General features: G+C 43.9%; 2 protein-coding genes across 9 annotated transcripts in view; one reads left to right on the forward strand and one right to left on the reverse strand.

Moving 5' to 3' along the window:
• The window catches only part of PRR14L (proline rich 14 like), a 54,581-nt gene extending 49,547 nt beyond the window's left edge, over positions 1-5,034 (reverse strand). For 2 of the 5 annotated variants that reach the window (XM_037052580.1, XM_037052578.1), the window contains exon 1: positions 4,879-5,031. The gene's annotated coding sequence lies outside the window, so the exon portion shown is untranslated. Of the gene's footprint in view, positions 1-4,878 lie in introns of all 5 variants that reach the window. The other 3 variants (XM_037052582.1, XM_037052583.1, XM_037052579.1) reach the window with 2 other exon arrangements.
• Positions 5,035-7,647: 2,613 nt separating this feature from the next.
• Positions 7,648-17,709, forward strand: part of DEPDC5 (DEP domain containing 5, GATOR1 subcomplex subunit) — a 95,829-nt gene continuing 85,767 nt past the window's right edge. For all 4 annotated transcript variants that reach the window (XM_037052586.1, XM_037052584.1, XM_037052587.1 and 1 more), the window contains exons 1-8: positions 7,648-7,805; positions 8,509-8,626; positions 10,828-10,915; positions 11,326-11,372; positions 13,779-13,864; positions 14,590-14,673; positions 15,895-15,944; positions 16,769-16,838. In XM_037052586.1, coding sequence (XP_036908481.1) covers positions 8,569-8,626; positions 10,828-10,915; positions 11,326-11,372; positions 13,779-13,864; positions 14,590-14,673; positions 15,895-15,944; positions 16,769-16,838 — 483 coding nt within the window. In that variant the 5' untranslated portion in view covers positions 7,648-7,805; positions 8,509-8,568. The remainder of the gene's footprint in view (positions 7,806-8,508; positions 8,627-10,827; positions 10,916-11,325; positions 11,373-13,778; positions 13,865-14,589; positions 14,674-15,894; positions 15,945-16,768; positions 16,839-17,709) is intronic.

A 17,709-nucleotide genomic window follows, 5' to 3' on the forward strand; every position in this document is an offset into this window, starting at 1 on the left:
CGTGGCTCAGTGGGTGGTCAGGGCACATGCCTGGGTTGTGGGCCAGGTCCCTGGTTTGGGGTGTGCAAGAGGCAACCACTGGTGTTTCTCTCCTCTTCTTCCTCCCTCCCCCTCTCTAAAAACAAACAAGCAAACAAACAAATAAATAAATAGATTAATTAATTTTAAAAAATAAAACTGAGCCCTGGCTGGTGTGGCTCAGTGGATTGAGTGCTGGCTTGTGAACCAAAGGGTCACTGGTCTGATTCCCAGTCAGGGCACACGCTTGGGTTGTGAGCCAGGTCCCCAGTTGTGGGTGTGTGAGAGTCAACCACACACTGATGTTTCTCCCTCCCTTCCTCTCTCTCTAAAAAGAAATAAAATCTTTAAAAAATAAATAAAATAAAATTGATAGTAATAGCTGCATTTGACCATGCTAAAAACCACCACATAGTGTTAATTTAAGTTCTTGAATCATATGGTGCACAAATTGTATCTTAATAAACTGATGAAAAACAAGAGAAACCTATCCCTTCTTTAAGCTCCTGACCGGTTTTACTCCTAAGGATGGTGCCCCCCAAACCTAATAACATGTCTAAAACAGTCCAGTCAATCCAGCAAATAACTGAGCCTTACTACATGCAAACAGTTACGAGGAACAAGGAGGAATAAAATGCCCTAAGTAAACTTACATGCTTATTTCTGACCCTGTTGTCCCTCTCGGCACTGACACCCCCATTATCCTAGAGCTCAGACTGGAATCCCCAAACTGCGTCTGAAGCTCCACTTGCCTCTCAATTGGCACTCGGTGGCCTGCGGACTCAGACCCAGCAGCTCCTCTACACATCCCACTCCTTCCAATCCCCATGTTCCTAACAATTCAAGGGTTTTTCCTGAACACAAACTCATGCAAACATACACATTTGCTGACCATCTTTATCCCAAAGAGGCAATACTGCTAATCACATAAAATAATTCAAAATATTCCCCAGGAGAAACGGTACCCTTACCTTCCCTATGCCTCCACAGACACTGTAAACTCACCTTGGCCAAAGTGACTTTAAACGCTCTGGTCACTGAAAGATAACTTCTAGTTTACAAATGCCAAAACCTCTCTCTTAACGCGCTCCCTTACTTTCAAGGGGGTAATTCCAAGAATTTCAACCAGTAAAACAACGAGACAAACTGGCTGTCAAAGCCAAACAGACACTCTCTCCTCCTTATTCTCCTGGCCCAATCTGGGTCGTCAAGTGTCTCAGCGGAATCTGCAGCTGAGCCACCAAGAACAGCTGAGTGCCTCGGCTGGAACCCTCCGAGATGGAATACTATTTAGATACAAGCCTAGAGTATCAGCTTAAAATGATTCTTAGCTCACCAGCTTGCATCACTAAACTCTTCTTTCAATTTTTTTTGCCATCTATCAAGATATTGGTAATGCCACAAGACTACAGAAAACCCAAAATTTTAGCATGCCAATTCTTTAATACTAAATCTCTGAATACAATGGAGCAATTAAAAATGGTGTAGAAATATATCTCTACATTGAAAGCTGCCTGGGCTAGTTTTTCAAACTACATAAACAGCAGAGCTCTTTTTGGTAAAATATATATGCATACAAAAATGTTTGAAAGAATATATAGGAATGTGTGAAAGAATATACAGGAAACTGTTTGAAAGAATATAACCCAACAGTGATGGAACAATGGGCGACAAAATGAATCACGAATGACTTGTCTGTATGCTGTACTTTTTTTCTTTTTACAATGAGTGTGTATAACATGTTAAAAATTTTTAAATATTATTTCCCAAGATCCAAATATGTAGCTATAAAAAATAATTGTAACCGTATTATTTTACCAGTTATCTTCCCAAATGTCAGCTCGCTGCCTCAACTATAAAAGCTTTTACATTAAATGTTAAATAACTTCAAGTAAGAGGAAAGAGTAACACATGCTTATAAAACGTAAACAGGGATTTAGGGTTTAATCCTTACTAATGACTTATAACCCACCTATCGCGTGAGGACACACCAGAGACAATTATCTAGTTTGAGGTATAAGTAAAAAGTAACCCAGAGATTCACGAACAACTCTTGCCAGCTGCTATTGGCTTGTCATCTTTACCACAACACTGAAGCGATTTAGATTGTTTAGAGAATGGATTTTTGCCAAAGGAAAAAAAAAAGACTGATATGTATAGAGAGTATGCAGTGCAATTCTTCCAATAAGAGAAGTCCTTTTGAACTCACAACAATCGTCTCCAGATCTTTGAGTTTCAAATGAAGAAGCCGCGCTGGGAGCAGCCTACATGCAGGTTTCCCTGTGGGGAGACCAGGGTCCCTATCTGGCCATGCACTTAGCTGCATGGCCTACAATGTGTCACTTAAGTATTTCAGGCTAGTTTTTCACATGTAAAATTAACAAAGTAAACAGAATAATCTCAAAGGTCCTGCTATTCATGAAAAGCCCTCTAAGTACATCTTCTATTTCACCCTTTCGGAAAGCACACCTATAGATACCAACAATGGTGGTACAGAGTTCAGACTAATCTCCATTAAAAACACTCAAGGGTAAACGGAGGTAATTTAAGACACTTTACATACTAAAAAGATAGACGGCTTTTAACTTGTCTTCAGGCAACTTGGCAGGGCTTATTCCTATCCCACCAAATAACATAAACCAGAGGGGAAAACAACCAGTGAAAGATAGATAACACTGCATCTCTCAGTCTCCTTAGAATACATTTCATAAAACTAAAAACCTGACAAAGTGACAATTTTTACTTAGTTGTTCAAACATTCCTCAGAAGGTTCTGTAGGGAACATTTGTAGCACTAAAGAAAAAAATAAGGGGAAAAAGCAAACAAAGAAAACAGCAGAACAGAAAACCATGTGCCCCCATAATCCTGAGTCTGAAGGTCTCCCCTCCCTTTAATTCCAGCGCAAAGGAGCTGCTCTTGACGAAAAGAACAGTTAATAACACTGGGCGCTGACAATGCTCACAATACTATTGTGAACACTGTCAGGCCCTCAGAATTTCACAACACCCCTTTCACCTTGAGAAAGGGGCTTTCTTTCCCAAAGATCCAGACACTATAGCCAATTCCTCCATGAGGGCATTCAGAGGAAGGGGCCTCCTCTTGAGGGAGAGAGAAAGAAGAATCTTTTAAACAGGATCTCTAGACAAACTGCAAGTGGGGCAGGGAAGCCCATATACTTACTAAACAGAGCCCAGCTGCTCAACATGGAGTGTGCAGGAAATCTCAAAAGCATCAAACACTGTTTCCCTTTTCCTCCCTTTATTAGCATGCAGAAAAAGAATCCTTGTCTCCACACAGGGAACGAAGGAGTGAAAATGCTCCTGAGTTCTACTGACAGCCTCTCTGCATAAAAGATTGTAATTTCTTTTTCAAAGGAAGAGAAAAGAAACCATCTGTGCCGCTCTAAATATACAGCAGAAAAAGAGTCCTCCTCTCAAAGGTATTTTTCTTGGGAGGGCAAGAGAAGCACGTTGGAATCTTCCTCTTTGAAGGAGGGGGCTAATGGGTCGAAGGAAGCTTTTCTGTCGCTAGAGCAAGTAGAGGGAGCAGGAGAGGACATCTCTAAACAGTGAGGAACTGAGTAGCTTCCTTGAACAAAGAAAAGGCTGCCTTCCCCACCTCTTGGAGTACAGACTTGTTTCCAAAAACAAAGTCTTTTTTTCCCGATTATTCTAATTGAGGCCCTCTTTGTTAATTGGGGGAGTATGGTAGGATCTAAGAGGATTAGAAGTGCCTCTTTCTCCACCCCAGGGGTACAGCCTCTTTTCTCGTGAGAAAGGTTGGCTTGAATGCTTGCGATGGGGGTTGGGGCTTGGGGGAGATGGGGTGAGGGTGGTGTGAAAAGTCATGCATGGAAAAATCTGTTTCTCTGTGGACGATATTAGTTTCCTTTTTAAAAAACAAATTAAGTAACAACAGTAGCAACAATTGACCAAAAGGTTATTACTATGTACTAAGCACTGACACAAATTCTCCTTTACCTCTTATGACAATTCCATGAAAAGAGTACCCAAATGAGAGATGGGCTGCGTGAGAAAGGTTAAGCAATTAATTAGTTAAGGTCACAAAGATGGGAAGCGGGAGACACAGGCTAACAACAACCACACTGCAAACGCCAACCGTGCCAAGGAAGGGAGCTCACTGCACACCAGGAGACGTGGGGGAAGAGAAGCGAGTCTCACTCCGCGTACTGACTGGGGGAGGGGAGAAAGGCTGACTTCTAACACCGTCAAGTACATTGTTGACGGTGTTAGTCAAGACCCTTGTTCAGGGTCTTCCTTCCTAGATCTCGGGGTAAAGGTAAAAATAAAGGAGGAAAAGTAAGTCTATCTTTCGCAGGGAAGGGAGATCCCCTCTGTCACTTTTAGGCAAGTTGAGTCTCACTCTTCACTTGGGGGGCAGACGCTGACCAAATCGGGGCGGGGCAGGGGGAAGGTCTTGTTTGAGGTTATCTTTTAAACCCTCCTTAAAATAAGTTCAAAATTGCCCTCTCGCACCCCGGGAGCAGGTCTTGCTGTACTGATAAACGCACTGAAGCCGAGAACAGCGTACGTCCACGACAAGGGGCGTCGCTCTCCACGAAGGAAGTTGGGGGTCTCCTGCCGTATCGAGGCTGGAGAGGAGTAGCTCGCCCCCGTCGGAGCCATGACTTGGTGAAGCAGTTTCCCCCTCGCGACGCAGGGCCTGGTCTCCTCCCTCCCCCCGGGTCGTTCCGCTGCCGCAGCATAGCCTCGGTTCCCTTCGGCACCCCGAGGGGGGGGCGGGCTGCTCCAAAACCTGCACCTCCCGGCGGACGGTCCTCTTAAGGTGCAGTGAGGCGGGGCGGCTGCACCCTAGGCCTTCCCGCCCCCGGCCTCTTACCCTGAGGCCTGCTCCGCGGCCCGCGCTCGGCCCCGCCAGCCCGGTATCTGCAGCCGCAGCCCAGCCGCCGCGAAGTCTACCTGAGCCTACCGAGCTAAGAGAGCCCAGGGGCGCTCCGGCCGCCGCCACCTCTTCGTCTCTATGGTCCTCACCCCTCCTCCCTGCACTTCCTTATCCGGGGCCTGAGACAGCCATGCGGGCTCACCCAAGTTCCGCCCCCGCACGCTGCGCGCGCACACCAGTGGACTGCTCTACACCACCCCCCGCACCCCCTCGCACCCCCCCGCACCCCCCGGCCGGGCACCCTGCACTAGCTCCGTTCGTGGTTTTTTTCGGCCCCGCCTCTGCGGTCCCTACCCTTAAAGCGGAATACACCTTTTTACCTTTGCTGAGCCCCCAGGGCCCTGTGACTGTCTCTGTTACCAATACCCTGGACCAATCCACCATTTCTGTGGCCCGGTCGCTGCAACTCTCGCGGTCTCCCGCCTTCTACTATGTCAGCCCAAGTGATCTTTACAACCGGAATCAGTGTTCTAGGTGCCCTCCGCCCTTGTTCTTGTCACATTGACCACTAAATCTAAATGCCACCTCTCTGCCTCCAGTCCTTTAAGGCAAGGCGTCTCGTTTTAATTAATTCCTAGCCGTAACACCAGGTGAAGTTGCCCTGTTTCGTCTCTTTATTCTTTAGTGTCTGTCCCTTTGTGTATTTTGTTCATCATTCTTTGCTCAGCACCTAGCAGTGTCCTGAGTAAGTAGACGCACAACAGACGTTTGAAGAAAGGTTTGGGAGACTATAATTCTCCCTTTTTTAAAAAGAAAGACTTTATTTTTAGAGAGGGAAGGGAGAAAGGAGAAACATCAATGTGGGGTTGCTTCACAAGCACCCCCACTGGGGACTGGTCCCTCGACCTAGACATGTGCCCTGACTGAGTTTTGAACTAGTGACCCCTTGGTTCACAGGCCAGCACTCGAGCTACTGAGCCACACCAGCCAGGGCCAATGCTCCCTTTTCTTAACAAGATATCTCTGAGCCTGCCAACATGTAGGTCTTTTAAGCGAAGATAATGCTTTTCCCAGCCTTAATTAGGGCTGGAGATATACACATTCAAATGCCAACCTATTGTTTATGGTCTGTGAGTCCATGTATCGTCTACATAGATGTATAAAAATATTGGGCTGAATTAACTAGAAACTCACTCTAAAACATTTCTGTTTACAGAATCTGCTTCCTTAGGTATTTCTTCAGGCAACTATTTGTCTATTGAAGGTGATTTAAGAAACCCAGTTATTTTGGGTTTCTCAATATGAGATATGACTGCACAGTACCATTATTGGTCTTGTTTTATTTGAAAATGTGATTATTTTCTACAGCATACATTCTGTATTAATTTTGATTTGAAAAGGTTGAGTTTAATAAATATCTTGTTCACTGAGTTTTTAGAAGTTCCAGCCTCCCCTTACCTTGACCATCTCTAGGTAAGTTTTAAAAATCTCAAAACTTGTTCGAGGTGTTTCACAAGTTTTTGCCAAATTAAAACGTGGGGTAATTGCATTTCTAAGATATGATATAAATTCTGGACATCTCTGAGGAGAAGAAATCAAATTCTCCTGAGGCGCAGGGAGAACCCTACCTCTGGGATGGAAGGACTTCCCATCAGTCACTGCTGCTAAGATCGGAAAATAGCCTGGGGGATCTAGGTGTCCCTGAATTGGCAACATAGTCTTTTACGTATAACATTCTGTCCTTGAAAAACTTTGCAACTGTTGCAGTTGACTTGGTTATGTTTCCCTTATGTATAAAATATTACAATGATTTAATATTTAATTTGTGAATCCTGAAGTAAAAGCGTGGCTGTTTAAGAAAGCTTAGTTCTCTTGTCACTGTACGCAACGGATCTTTCTTTCAACATTAGAATTTTTCCGAAAACCATAGGCCAACCAGATGGAGCTGGCAACTTGTCAGAAGGCTTTGGCCAGTTTCAGGCATAGCCCACAGTGCTCTGATTTTCTCAAGAAGAGAAAAATGTCCCGACCAGCAGGAGCTTAGGCCGAGCCCTTTGGTGTGAGATGAGGATGCTGGTTAAAAGTTCAGCCTACAGAGCCAAGTCAGGATCCATTCTTCCTTCCTTCCAAGGAGTTCCATGTCCCCAGTCTGTATCCTCGTGTGTGAAACACGGTATCTGCCACCTAATAGGGATGTGATGATTACATAAGGATGTAATGAAAGCTATAGTAGCTATTATTTCATAGCCACACAGTCACAAACATTATTTGGGGTTTGGACTTGAAAAGACCCCCAAAATGGATACTTCCCAGGAGTCGCACGTGTTTGGCCCTTTGCATTTTACAAAAGTTCTCCCAGAAACTATCTTGTGCCTCTCAGTAGCCCAGAGAGGCCAGACGAGGGTCTGTAACATTCCCTTTATAGATCCGGGGACTGTCCCGACTTTGCCTTGTTGGAGGAGTCACCAAGTTGGAAACGAAGATCTCGGGCTGATCTGTTTAGGAACGTCTTCTAGACAGTAAAGGATCTCCTCTCTAGAGCGGGCGGTCTCCGAGCAAGCAAGCGGGAAATGCAGGGGGTAACCGGAGCTGGGGGCCCCCGCACACGAGACACCGCCCCCAGCGCAAGCCCCGGATGAGGAAGTGGCGCGGACACCGAGAAGAGGCGGAGGCCGGGCCAGAGAGGCCCGGGGCAGGTGGGCGGGAAGGGGGCGGAGCCCAGGGGCGGAGCCACCGGAGCAGCGCGGGTTCTCAGGTGAGCGCTCCTTGGTTGGGGCGGGCGGGTTGGCCCCTAGAGCTCGGGCACGAAAGCTGCACGGGCTGTTCGGGCGTAGGTAGGGCGTCCCAAGGAAACGCGGGGGACCTGGCGAGGGTCCGATCCTTGTTGCCCCGGCCTGAAACGGGAAGGGGCTCCGGAGCTGCGGGTGAGTGGAGCTGCCAGCCGGGGCCCGGGTTTGGGGAACAAGAGGAAGGGGGGCCGAGGCTCTGGCTCGAGTCCTGCCCCCCCCCCCGCCCCCGCCGCGTCCCGCTGTGTGACCTTAGAAAAGACTCTTTACATCTCTGAACCACAATGGACTCAGCTGTGAAATAAGTGTCTGTGGGGGAGGAACTGATAAGAGTTTATTTAGACGGAGATTTGGGTAATAAACCTTTGCCTTCCTCCCACTTATACTCTATTTGCCCAAGACATTGAGGATAAAACGTGAACTGTGGGAACGTCTCTCAGTCTCTGAATGACTTTGGCCAAGTCCCTTGTTCTGACCCCCACTTTTCTCATCTACAGAATAATTGTGCTTACCTCTTAAGATCTCTTTATTATTTGAGTTTTATTGATGTAGACAGAGGCACGGTAATGAGTGCCCCGTTCACTACAAGTTTTCCCTTAGGGAGTGTGATAGAGAGAATATCTTCTTGGAGGTTGGACTAGAGCCTGTCTCTAATTCTCCTGGGTTCCCAGATTCTCTGGTTCTATTTTTTCTCCATCATCCTTGTCCTTGGAGGAGTGATTTCATGCAAGGGTTGGTGCCACCTCCCAGCTAAGCAACACCAATATTTTCGGTAGCTTAATATCAAAGAGCAATTGCAAGGAAAAGTCTGACAGCCCTTTTGTTTGTGTTTCAATGGCAGGGAGTCAAAATGACTTCTCTCCTCCAAGCCTGGAGCAGCTGAAGGAAAAAACAGTACAAGATGAGAACAACAAAGGTCTACAAACTGGTCATCCACAAGAAAGGCTTTGGGGGCAGTGGTCAGTATTGATTGGTCTTTGGGAGTTGTGTGAGTTGGCTGAGGTCCTGGTGTGTCCAGTGCCTTGAAAATTTCACGCTGGCCCATGTGACGATGGAGGCGAGGTTAGCAACTTGTCTAAGTGAAGCAGCAAGTAGAAAACAGTGGTGGGAGGGCAGTAGGTCCAGGGAGCACAGGCCTTTTCTAAAAGCATGTGCACCTCTGACTTTTAAAGAACGTTGTGGATTTTGCCAGTTTGCTACCATTTATTTGTATATTTTTATTACATGTTTACTGTGTCCGTTCCATAACATTTCAGTGTACACCGGTTTGGGCAGAAAAGAGAAACTTATATTCAATGAGAGAGAAATAGTTGATATGCATAAGATAGGTATTATCAAAGCGTGAAACTGTGGCTCTGAGGCACAGGGAGAAGGGGCAGAAACACACAGTATGTTGTCCTGCACTAAACCAGGATCGAGTATCAGCTCTGCCTCTAACATTCCCTGTGACCTCCAGCAAGCCCTTAGTTCACCTTATCTACAAATCTAGTGTGGTTTCTCTATTTCCCTTAACACTTTGAGTCTATAAATCTGCAGAACAGGATGACACCTAATAATAAGACTTTTTTTTTGTTTCGTAAATAAATAATGTTTCCTCTTGTCCTAATAACCTTATTTGCTTCAGCAGTTGGAATTAACAACCCAATGAGTCTTTCTAAAATTGTATTTTGGGGAAAAAATAAATAAAATTGTATTTTGGTATGCATTTGCTCTAAAGGTGAGCGCTGCCAAAAAGGAAAAGCAATAGTTTCTATGTCATAAGGTGTTGTAGCGATCAACTTAGATGATGTATACATTTAACAGAGCACCAGGCTGGTTAGTGCAGCTCAATAAATGTAGCCACTATAATTACCAGGATAAGGATATACCAGGCATTGCTACATTTAAAACAATTTTTGCTAACATGCACAATCTGCTGTTAACCTTGTATTTGGTATGCAGTTGATGCTGCCTAAACATTGGTGAAGTAGAATTGACTGGCCAACAGAAAACTTTTGGTAGAGGGAAGGATCTGAGGATACAGTATATGCAGAGTGAGGCAAAAGGAGGTTTACAGCTGTGAGTCTGTGAAATACAGTTTATCCTTGTATTGTTATTGATTAATTATTGTATAATTTTCCATATGAACAACTGTAAACCTACTTTTGCCCCATCCTGTATAGCAATATATACAATGTGTATGGGTCTGCTTTCTCATGCCCACAAGACAAAGGTAGCTAGTGCTGTACCCAGTTTTTTGCAAGACTATAAATACACATCCAACAAATATTAGGGGCATACCTGTGCCAAACATAAAGGTTATGAATGTGATGAGTCCCTTGTCTCTAAGGGGCATTCAGCTCCATGAGACAAACATGCAGAAAGGAAATGATAAAGCAGAAGGGAATTCACGCTCAGAGAGCTCAATTCAGACTATAGAAATTGGGGGAAGGCTTCACGGGGGATTTGGGATAGAACTGTCAATGGAAACAATATACCAAATAAAATTTGGAATTAACCCAGTTGCTTTGCTTTCCCAGGCTGAATTTTTATGGGGTCTGGTTATATTTGAAATCTAGATATACTTGTCATGATTTTAGGGTAGTTAAAGGCCATGTCTTTCCCCAAAAATCAAACGAGAAAAAAAATCGTTCCGTCTTTATGGTTCTCAGTATGTTGTATTTGAAAGAGTTCTCCCCCTCCCCCAATGAGGGGCAGGGGTAAAAAAAAAAAACCAAAACCCACCAAAACATGAAATTGTTTCCTTCCTTTATTCTAAGGATCTCCTTGGATCCTAATGTAAACGGATATTTGAAGTCTTTCCCTGTTCAGGCGCTGTCCTCCAAAGTCCAGGGCATTTTATTTGGCTTGATTTTTATGGCAGGAGAGGTGGTGGACTTTAGGCAGAAGGAGCTCCGAACTAAGTCAGTCCTTCATCCTGGCTGTGCTGTTAGTAGATGTCAGCCTATTCTATTTCCTCATTTCAGCTAGGTCCAAAGATTTATTGTGAGGGTCACATTAAGACAGTATTTTTGAATAATTTTGGATAAGTACAAGTGATTTTCCTGTAATACAAAACCTGATCAGATTGTGAGGACCCAACCTGAGAAAGTTGGGTCACCACAGCCTGTGACGTGAGTTGAGTGTGTTTTCTGCTTGGGATTGCTGAATTGTCTTTCAGATGATGAGCTGGTCGTGAACCCCAAAGTGTTTCCTCACATCAAGCATGGAGACATTGTGGAGATTGCCCACCCCAATGATGAATACAGGTGAGTGTCTGACTAGGGTCAAGGCAGCTGACTGCGTGGCTGTTTCCAGATATTTTGTTTAAGGAGCTTGAAGGGTGAGACATCCCTTTGCCTTTGGATAAAAATAATCCTGCCCTCTAGGATTTGGGAAACCAATAATCTTTTAAAAAGTGGTACATTCTTTCTGTTTTTCAAGCTGAGATAACAACTCTGAGAAATTCTGTAGCATTTTTCAATTTTCCTTGAGCACAGGTACAGAGTTTCTTTGTTTCTAAGGGAACTTTCTCCCATTGGTGGACTTGTTACAAGTTACAATATGTCTGGAGTGGTCTGTTTGCCTTTTGGGGTTTGGGGGATTAAAAAAAGTTACTTAGTTACTATTTACAGCATCCTATCTTTTTGTTGCTCCTCCCCCCACCCCTTGCCCCCAGCCCTCTACTTTTGCAGGTCAAGTCACTAAAGGAAGATTTACAGAAAGGTAAGAATTCCATTTCTTTTCTCTTAAAAAATTTTATACTTTACTGTCCCCAATACTACAAGAAACCTGTCTTCACAATCTCAGGGAATGAGGCCGCTGTACTTCTCTCCTTATCAAATCATGTTCCCTCTTAAAAAATTATCTGTGCCCTGGCTGATGTAACTCAGAGGACTGAGAGCCAGCCTGCAAACTGAAGGGTCACCGGTTCAATTCCCAGTCAGGGCACATACCTGGGTTGTGGGCCAGGTCCCTGGCTAGGGGTATGTGAGAGGCAACCTGTGGGTGTAGCTGATGTTTCTCTCCCTCTCTCTCTCCTTCCCTTCCTCTATCTAAAAATAAATAAATCTAAAAATCATTTTTAAAAAAGACCTGCTATCAACACTGCCAATCACTCTTACTCTGGCACTGAAGAAACTGATTTAGGAAGAAAATTAATCTGAAGACATAAAGCTTTATTTACACTTAATGCCAAAACAGTTGTTGGCAAAGCATGCTTTCTCAAATAGTATGTTTTTGTGCAAAACATTTATTAAGGGCCTGTTCTGGGGGAGGCAGGGAAAGAAACATATTCGTGGTTACCCACAACAGTGCAAGGCACTGTCCTGGGAGCTTTTTGTAATCTCTCTCTATCTTCCCACCAATTCCTTTTTTTTTTTTTTTGAGACCTCTTGATTTATTCAGATTATTTAATGTACAGTGATGTCACTGTGACCCAAAGTGTGCAAAGGTAAAGCCTTCAACTGCAGCTGGGAGGAGAGGGCAGACATGGTGCATCTGGGGATGGCATAGAGTCAGGAGGACGGGCTGCCTCTTCTCCAGGGCTGTGCGCAGAGGGAGTGTCTTGAGGAGCACAGCCCAGGTTGGGCCCGTAGCACAGGGCCAGGGGAAGGGAGCAGAGACCTCGCTCTGGCCTCTGTCAGGAGCCCAGAAGCACCCCATGACAGAGGGGCAACAGCTCCGAAAGGGGCCAGGGGCAGGTGCCAGGAGAGAACTGTTTCTGGGGTGGGGCCTGGGGAAAGAGGGGCCCTACAGAAGAAGCCAGGAGGGGCCTCCTGCCCCTGTGGTAGGAGCCAGACCTGAGGCAGGCCCAGGGCCTGAGAGGCCAGGCGGGTGAGCCCAGGAGAACTGAAGAAGGTTTCTGTCCGCTCTCGAGTGGGTGAGGAGACTTAGTCTCAGCAGAGGAAGTGTGTGCCTGAAGTCCGTAGGTAGAGGAGCCACAACCTGCACTCTGTTCATTCCTTGTGGATGCAGATCCTTTCTTTTTTCCTCTCATGACTATACTGTGCTGATCAAGGAGCCGAAATGTTGATTGTTAGCAAATAAGGTAGTGCCTCAAATTTAAAAAAAATAAGAAAAGAAAAAAAGCCTTTTAGTTTACTTTAAAGGATCTTGATGTCAACTACTTTTTTATATTTCAACTTGATGGGAAAACAGTCTGCGAAACCTAAATCCTGAGAGTTAAGATTTTGGTAAAACCCAGACCCTAAGCGTGTCCTTCTTACCCTCACCCCTTCTCCTGCCCGCTGTGTGTTTCTGATTTACTGGACTCCTTGTGAAGTTTGTTTTGTTTTTTTTTTTTGAACTACCGTTACTACTTCATGCTAAATAAGAAAGGATCTCTTCCTTTTCTGAATTTTCACAGCAATTTGAACTTTTTTCTTTGAACTAAAAAAAAGATTGTATTTATTTATTTTTAAAGGGAGGGGAAGGGAAGGAGAAAGTGATGGCGAGAGAGAAACATCGATGTGAGAGAGAAACATTGATTGGTTGTACCATCAGTTGGGTGCCCCTTGTATGCGCCCTGACTGGGGACTGAGCCTGCAACCCAGTTGTGTGCCCTGACTGGGAATCGAACCAGCAACCTTTCACTTTGCAGAATGATACCCAACCAACTGAGCTGATTTGAACTTTTCTACATTGCTTCTTAAATTCTTTATTTTATTTTCTCTTTCTCTGTGCATCCTCTCTCGCTATTTTAAGATTTTATTTATTTGTTTTTAGAGAGAAGGGAAGGGAGGGGGAAAAAGGGAAACATCAATGTGTGGTTGCCTCTTGTGCACCCCCTATGGGGGACCTGGCCTGCAACCCAGGCATGTATCCTGACTGGGAATCGAACCAGAAACTCTTTGCTTCGCAGTCCGGAGCGCAGTCCACTGAGCCTTGCCAACCAGGGCTGTCTCCCTATTTTTTTATTGCTTGTGCTCAGCTCTTATTTTACCTGCTTGTGTCACCTGAAAAGCAGAGAATTCTAAATTTTAAGCTCCTGGAAGGCAGAAAATGTGTCTTGTCCATGGCAAAGGGTCAATTGTGTTACTTCTTGAATATCTCCGTATTTATAGATTGAGAATATATTTATCTGCCTTTTTTTTTTTCAGAATGTATTATTAGATTTCTTCTCTGTTTCAGAAACTATCAGTGTGGACCAGACTGTTACCCAAGTGTTTCGTCTAAGACCTTATCAAGATGTCTATGTGAATGTAGTGGACCCTAAGGTATATCTTTGATATACTTGAGTTTCTTTTGCATATGATTAGAACCCTCCCTCAAGATGAGGTCTCTAAGGGAATAATGAATTATTTAGGTAGAGTGTTATAGACTATTAAATTTGTGGTCATATGTAGGTCGTTTAGATTATAGGTAGTATGCAAGTTGCATTTTAAATGCTCCCCCCCCCCTTTTTTTGCCCTTCTTTCTGTAAGGATGAAGTCTTTTTTTTTTTTTAACTTTATGTGTATTTTTGCTCCCTTTTTAAAGACTTTTGTATAGATGTGTGTATGTGAAGCTAACTGGAAAATTTTCTATTGAAACACTAAACACTAAAATTTCTTCAAGTATTCTCACACTTCTGGAAATGATCCTATAATGGTAAAAATCGTTGTCTAAAAGACATTATTGACATTATCGAGGGAAATAAAGCGCATAGCACAACGCCATGTTTGTGTGCCAGCATCAAGACTAAAACTCAGAATTAGTACTCTCGTGCTCTTTGAACTTAACCATGATACACTGCTGTAGCGTCTTTTAGAGACTTAGCATCTGTTCTCAAGAGCCTTGTTTGGCGGGATAAAATCCATTTGTCCGGGTTCTGCTGTTGAATGGTCTTCCAGTTTCTTTTTTTTTTTTTGTCAAAAGGTTTCTCCATGTGAGTGGACACTATTTTATGACTGTGGAGTGTGGCAGAGGATGTCAGAGAGATATGTTTGATTATCTCTTTTAGGATGTGACCCTTGATCTAGTGGAATTAACTTTTAAGGATCAGTATATTGGCCGTGGGGACATGTGGCGACTAAAGAAAAGCTTGGTAAGATATGATTTTTAAAAAGTCTATGACATTTTTTGTTATATTAACAACCCATGTTCTCATCGAGATACAAAGATCCGGGAAGGGAGAAGAATGTACAATCATTTCAGGTGGCAGTATCACAGGCAATGATTGCAAACCTTTCATTTATCTTCTCCCATTCTCTTCTCATGGTTGTTTTTTTTTTTTTTTTAGTTCTGTTTTGCTTATTGTCAGGTTTTTACTCTGCATTTTTAGTTGGAATAGGAACTTATAATATTGTTTTTCATTTGAATGAACCTCTAGATTTCAAATTTTCACTTGATTTCATTTGCACCTCACATCTCTTTGTGGACAGGTATTTGTTACCCGTAATTTATATGTGTGAAAACTGAGACTGGGTAGTAGCGATTGGCCAAGAATAGAAAACTAAGCAGTCGGCACTGAGCTAAAATCCAGTACTTGCTGTTTCCAGGTTAGGCTGCTTTGGCTGTACCCTTCCCCCATTTTCCTTCTTTTATTTTTAATTAACGTTTTCCTTGGAAAATGACGAGTTCATCAAAATTGTGAGCTGGTGCCAAAATTCTCCTTATTGGACTTTTTGAGTGTTATGAAATGACAGATTATAGGTAGAATTTCCATACAGTGTATATTTTTAGAAAAAAAATTTTGCTCATTTTTTAAATATTTACTGATTTGAGAGAGAGAGAGGAAAGGAGAGAGAGGGAGAGAGAGAGGAAGTAAAACATCAGTTTGTTGTTCCACTTAGTTATGTATTCATTGGTCGATTCTTGTATGTGCCCTGACAGGGGGTGGAACCCATAACCTCGGTGTATCAGGACGAACCTCTAACCATCTGAGCTACCTGGCTAGGGCCAAATCTTTGCTCATTTTTAACGGTAGAAAGAGGGTTCTATTTTCTGAAACGAGAGCTTGCCTGAGAAATAAATGTTCTGTATTTAACTGAATATGTAATTGTAGATAATGATGCAAACATATGTGAGGATGAGTATATTGGGGGAGCTGGCCACTCACCCCCCTGGTCTGTACTATTGTCTGTACTTGCCAAACTCTTAAGAACCTACTGTTATGCCTGCCCCAGCAGGTTTGGTAAAGGGGTGAATCTGTTACTCCCATGCTCATTGAACTTTGGGTTGTTAGGAGAGATTAGAAAGACAGGACTTTCTTTATGACCTTTCATGGCCTTGACGTATTAGTGAATCTCTCTCTCTCTTCCCTTAGGTCAGCACCTGTGCCTATATCACTCAGAAGGTGGAGTTTGCTGGCATCAGGTAGCTATGACATGACGCTTGACTTCTCTGCTAGTAAATGGGAGTAGGATCTAATGCAGTAATGGGGCAGCAAACAGCATTTGAACTATCTGGATGTCCCTGTAATAAAATACACAATAGCTTAAAACATTAGATTATTGTACTTAGAACAAACCAAGGGCCCTGCCCGCAAATGCTCCAGAGTACTGGGAGTCGTGAAGCCACCTGGTATTCTTTAACAAAGGAAGTCTAGATTAATAATTTTAGAATTGAAAAAAGCATTAGATGAACATATTTAAAGTTTTTTTTAAACAGTTTTTTAAAAAAGATTTGATTTATCTATTTTTAGAGAGCGGGGAAGGGAGGGAGAAAGAGTGGGAGAGAAACATCTATCAGTTGCCTCTTGCACACCCCCAGCCGGAGACCTAGCCCACAACCCAGGCATGGTGTCCTGACTGGGAATAGAACTGGCAACCTTCCAGTTTGCAGGACAAATGCCCAAACTACTGAGCCACACCAGTGAGGGCACACTCTTTTAAAATTTGATGAAAGCTGGAATATTTTGCATCATTTCAGAGGTTTTATGGCTTCCCTAACGCTCTTTTTTAGACTCACGTATTTTCTATGAATGTTCAGATCACGAGCTCCTGTTGTATGCATTCAGTATGCTCTAAGAATTCTTGGTTTTGTGTGATCTGTTTCATGGCGCTGTCTCTGGAAACCTGAGCCTGGCTGGGTCAGGAGGGTATAAATACCAGAGTAGAGTGAGCCACCCAGGAGTCATCATTGTTTCTCTGAGGTTTGTGCGAGAGTTGTAATAACGTTCTGTGTGTTTCTCCTTTCAGGGCACAGGCTGGTGAGCTGTGGGTCAAGAATGAGAAGGTCATGTGTGGCTATATCAGTGAAGATACCAGGGTAAGACTGAGAAAAGGCTGTTTTGATTTTTATTTCCTTTTGCCCAAGTCCTTATGCCCAAGTCCAGAAATCAAAAACAAAACAGAGAAGTGAGCAAAAACGAGATGATCTCATAATGGCCACCGTCTATCTGCCCACCCACGTGGACTATATTGTCACATTGTCAGGGACTCCTGAAATTCTAATGTTTTCTAGCTGGAGCTCTTTAATTTGGGGTTGATCTTCGTTTTCTGCTTCTGAAGGACATCTCTGTAATACCAGATGTAGAGATGTAGTGTCTAACTGTCAGGCTTTGGTGCCCACTAACACATTGCAAAAGTTAGACACAGTAGCAGATTGCACTGGTAAACATGGAGAGAGACCTTTGCGAAGGAATCTCCTCCTTTGCTCTCTATTCTAGTGAAGAAAACCCACACTTAACGGCTGTGACCATTACCCACAATGTTCTTCTCTGTTCTCACCCCAGTCTCCCCTGAGAGCAGTGGTTCTCAGCTGGGGGCAATATTGCCTCCCAGGGGTCTTTTGGCAGAGACACATTTGGTTCTCGCAAATAGGGGAGTGTGGAGGATGCTGCTAAATGCACTGCGGTATACACGGCAGCCAGTAAAGAAACGTTTGTCTGCAAATGGCCGTAGTAATGTTGTGGCAGGTCTGTTTGGTGCACTGTGGGGTGTTTGGAAACATCCCTTGTTTGAATCCACTGAGTGCCAGTAGCACCCTCCACTCCGCACCCTGCAAACCTTGACAACCACCAGTGTCTCCAAACCTCACCAAGTGTCCTCTGAGGGAGCAAAATTGCCCCGACTGAGAGCCATGCCGTCAGAGGTAGCCATTATCTCAATTTTACCTTTTAAATTTTCTTCTTGTTTAC

Source organism: Sturnira hondurensis, unplaced genomic scaffold, assembly GCF_014824575.4.
Source record: "Sturnira hondurensis isolate 20B ecotype Veracruz unplaced genomic scaffold, ASM1482457v3 Scaffold0007406, whole genome shotgun sequence".
NCBI classification, from domain to species: Eukaryota; Metazoa; Chordata; class Mammalia; order Chiroptera; family Phyllostomidae; genus Sturnira; species Sturnira hondurensis.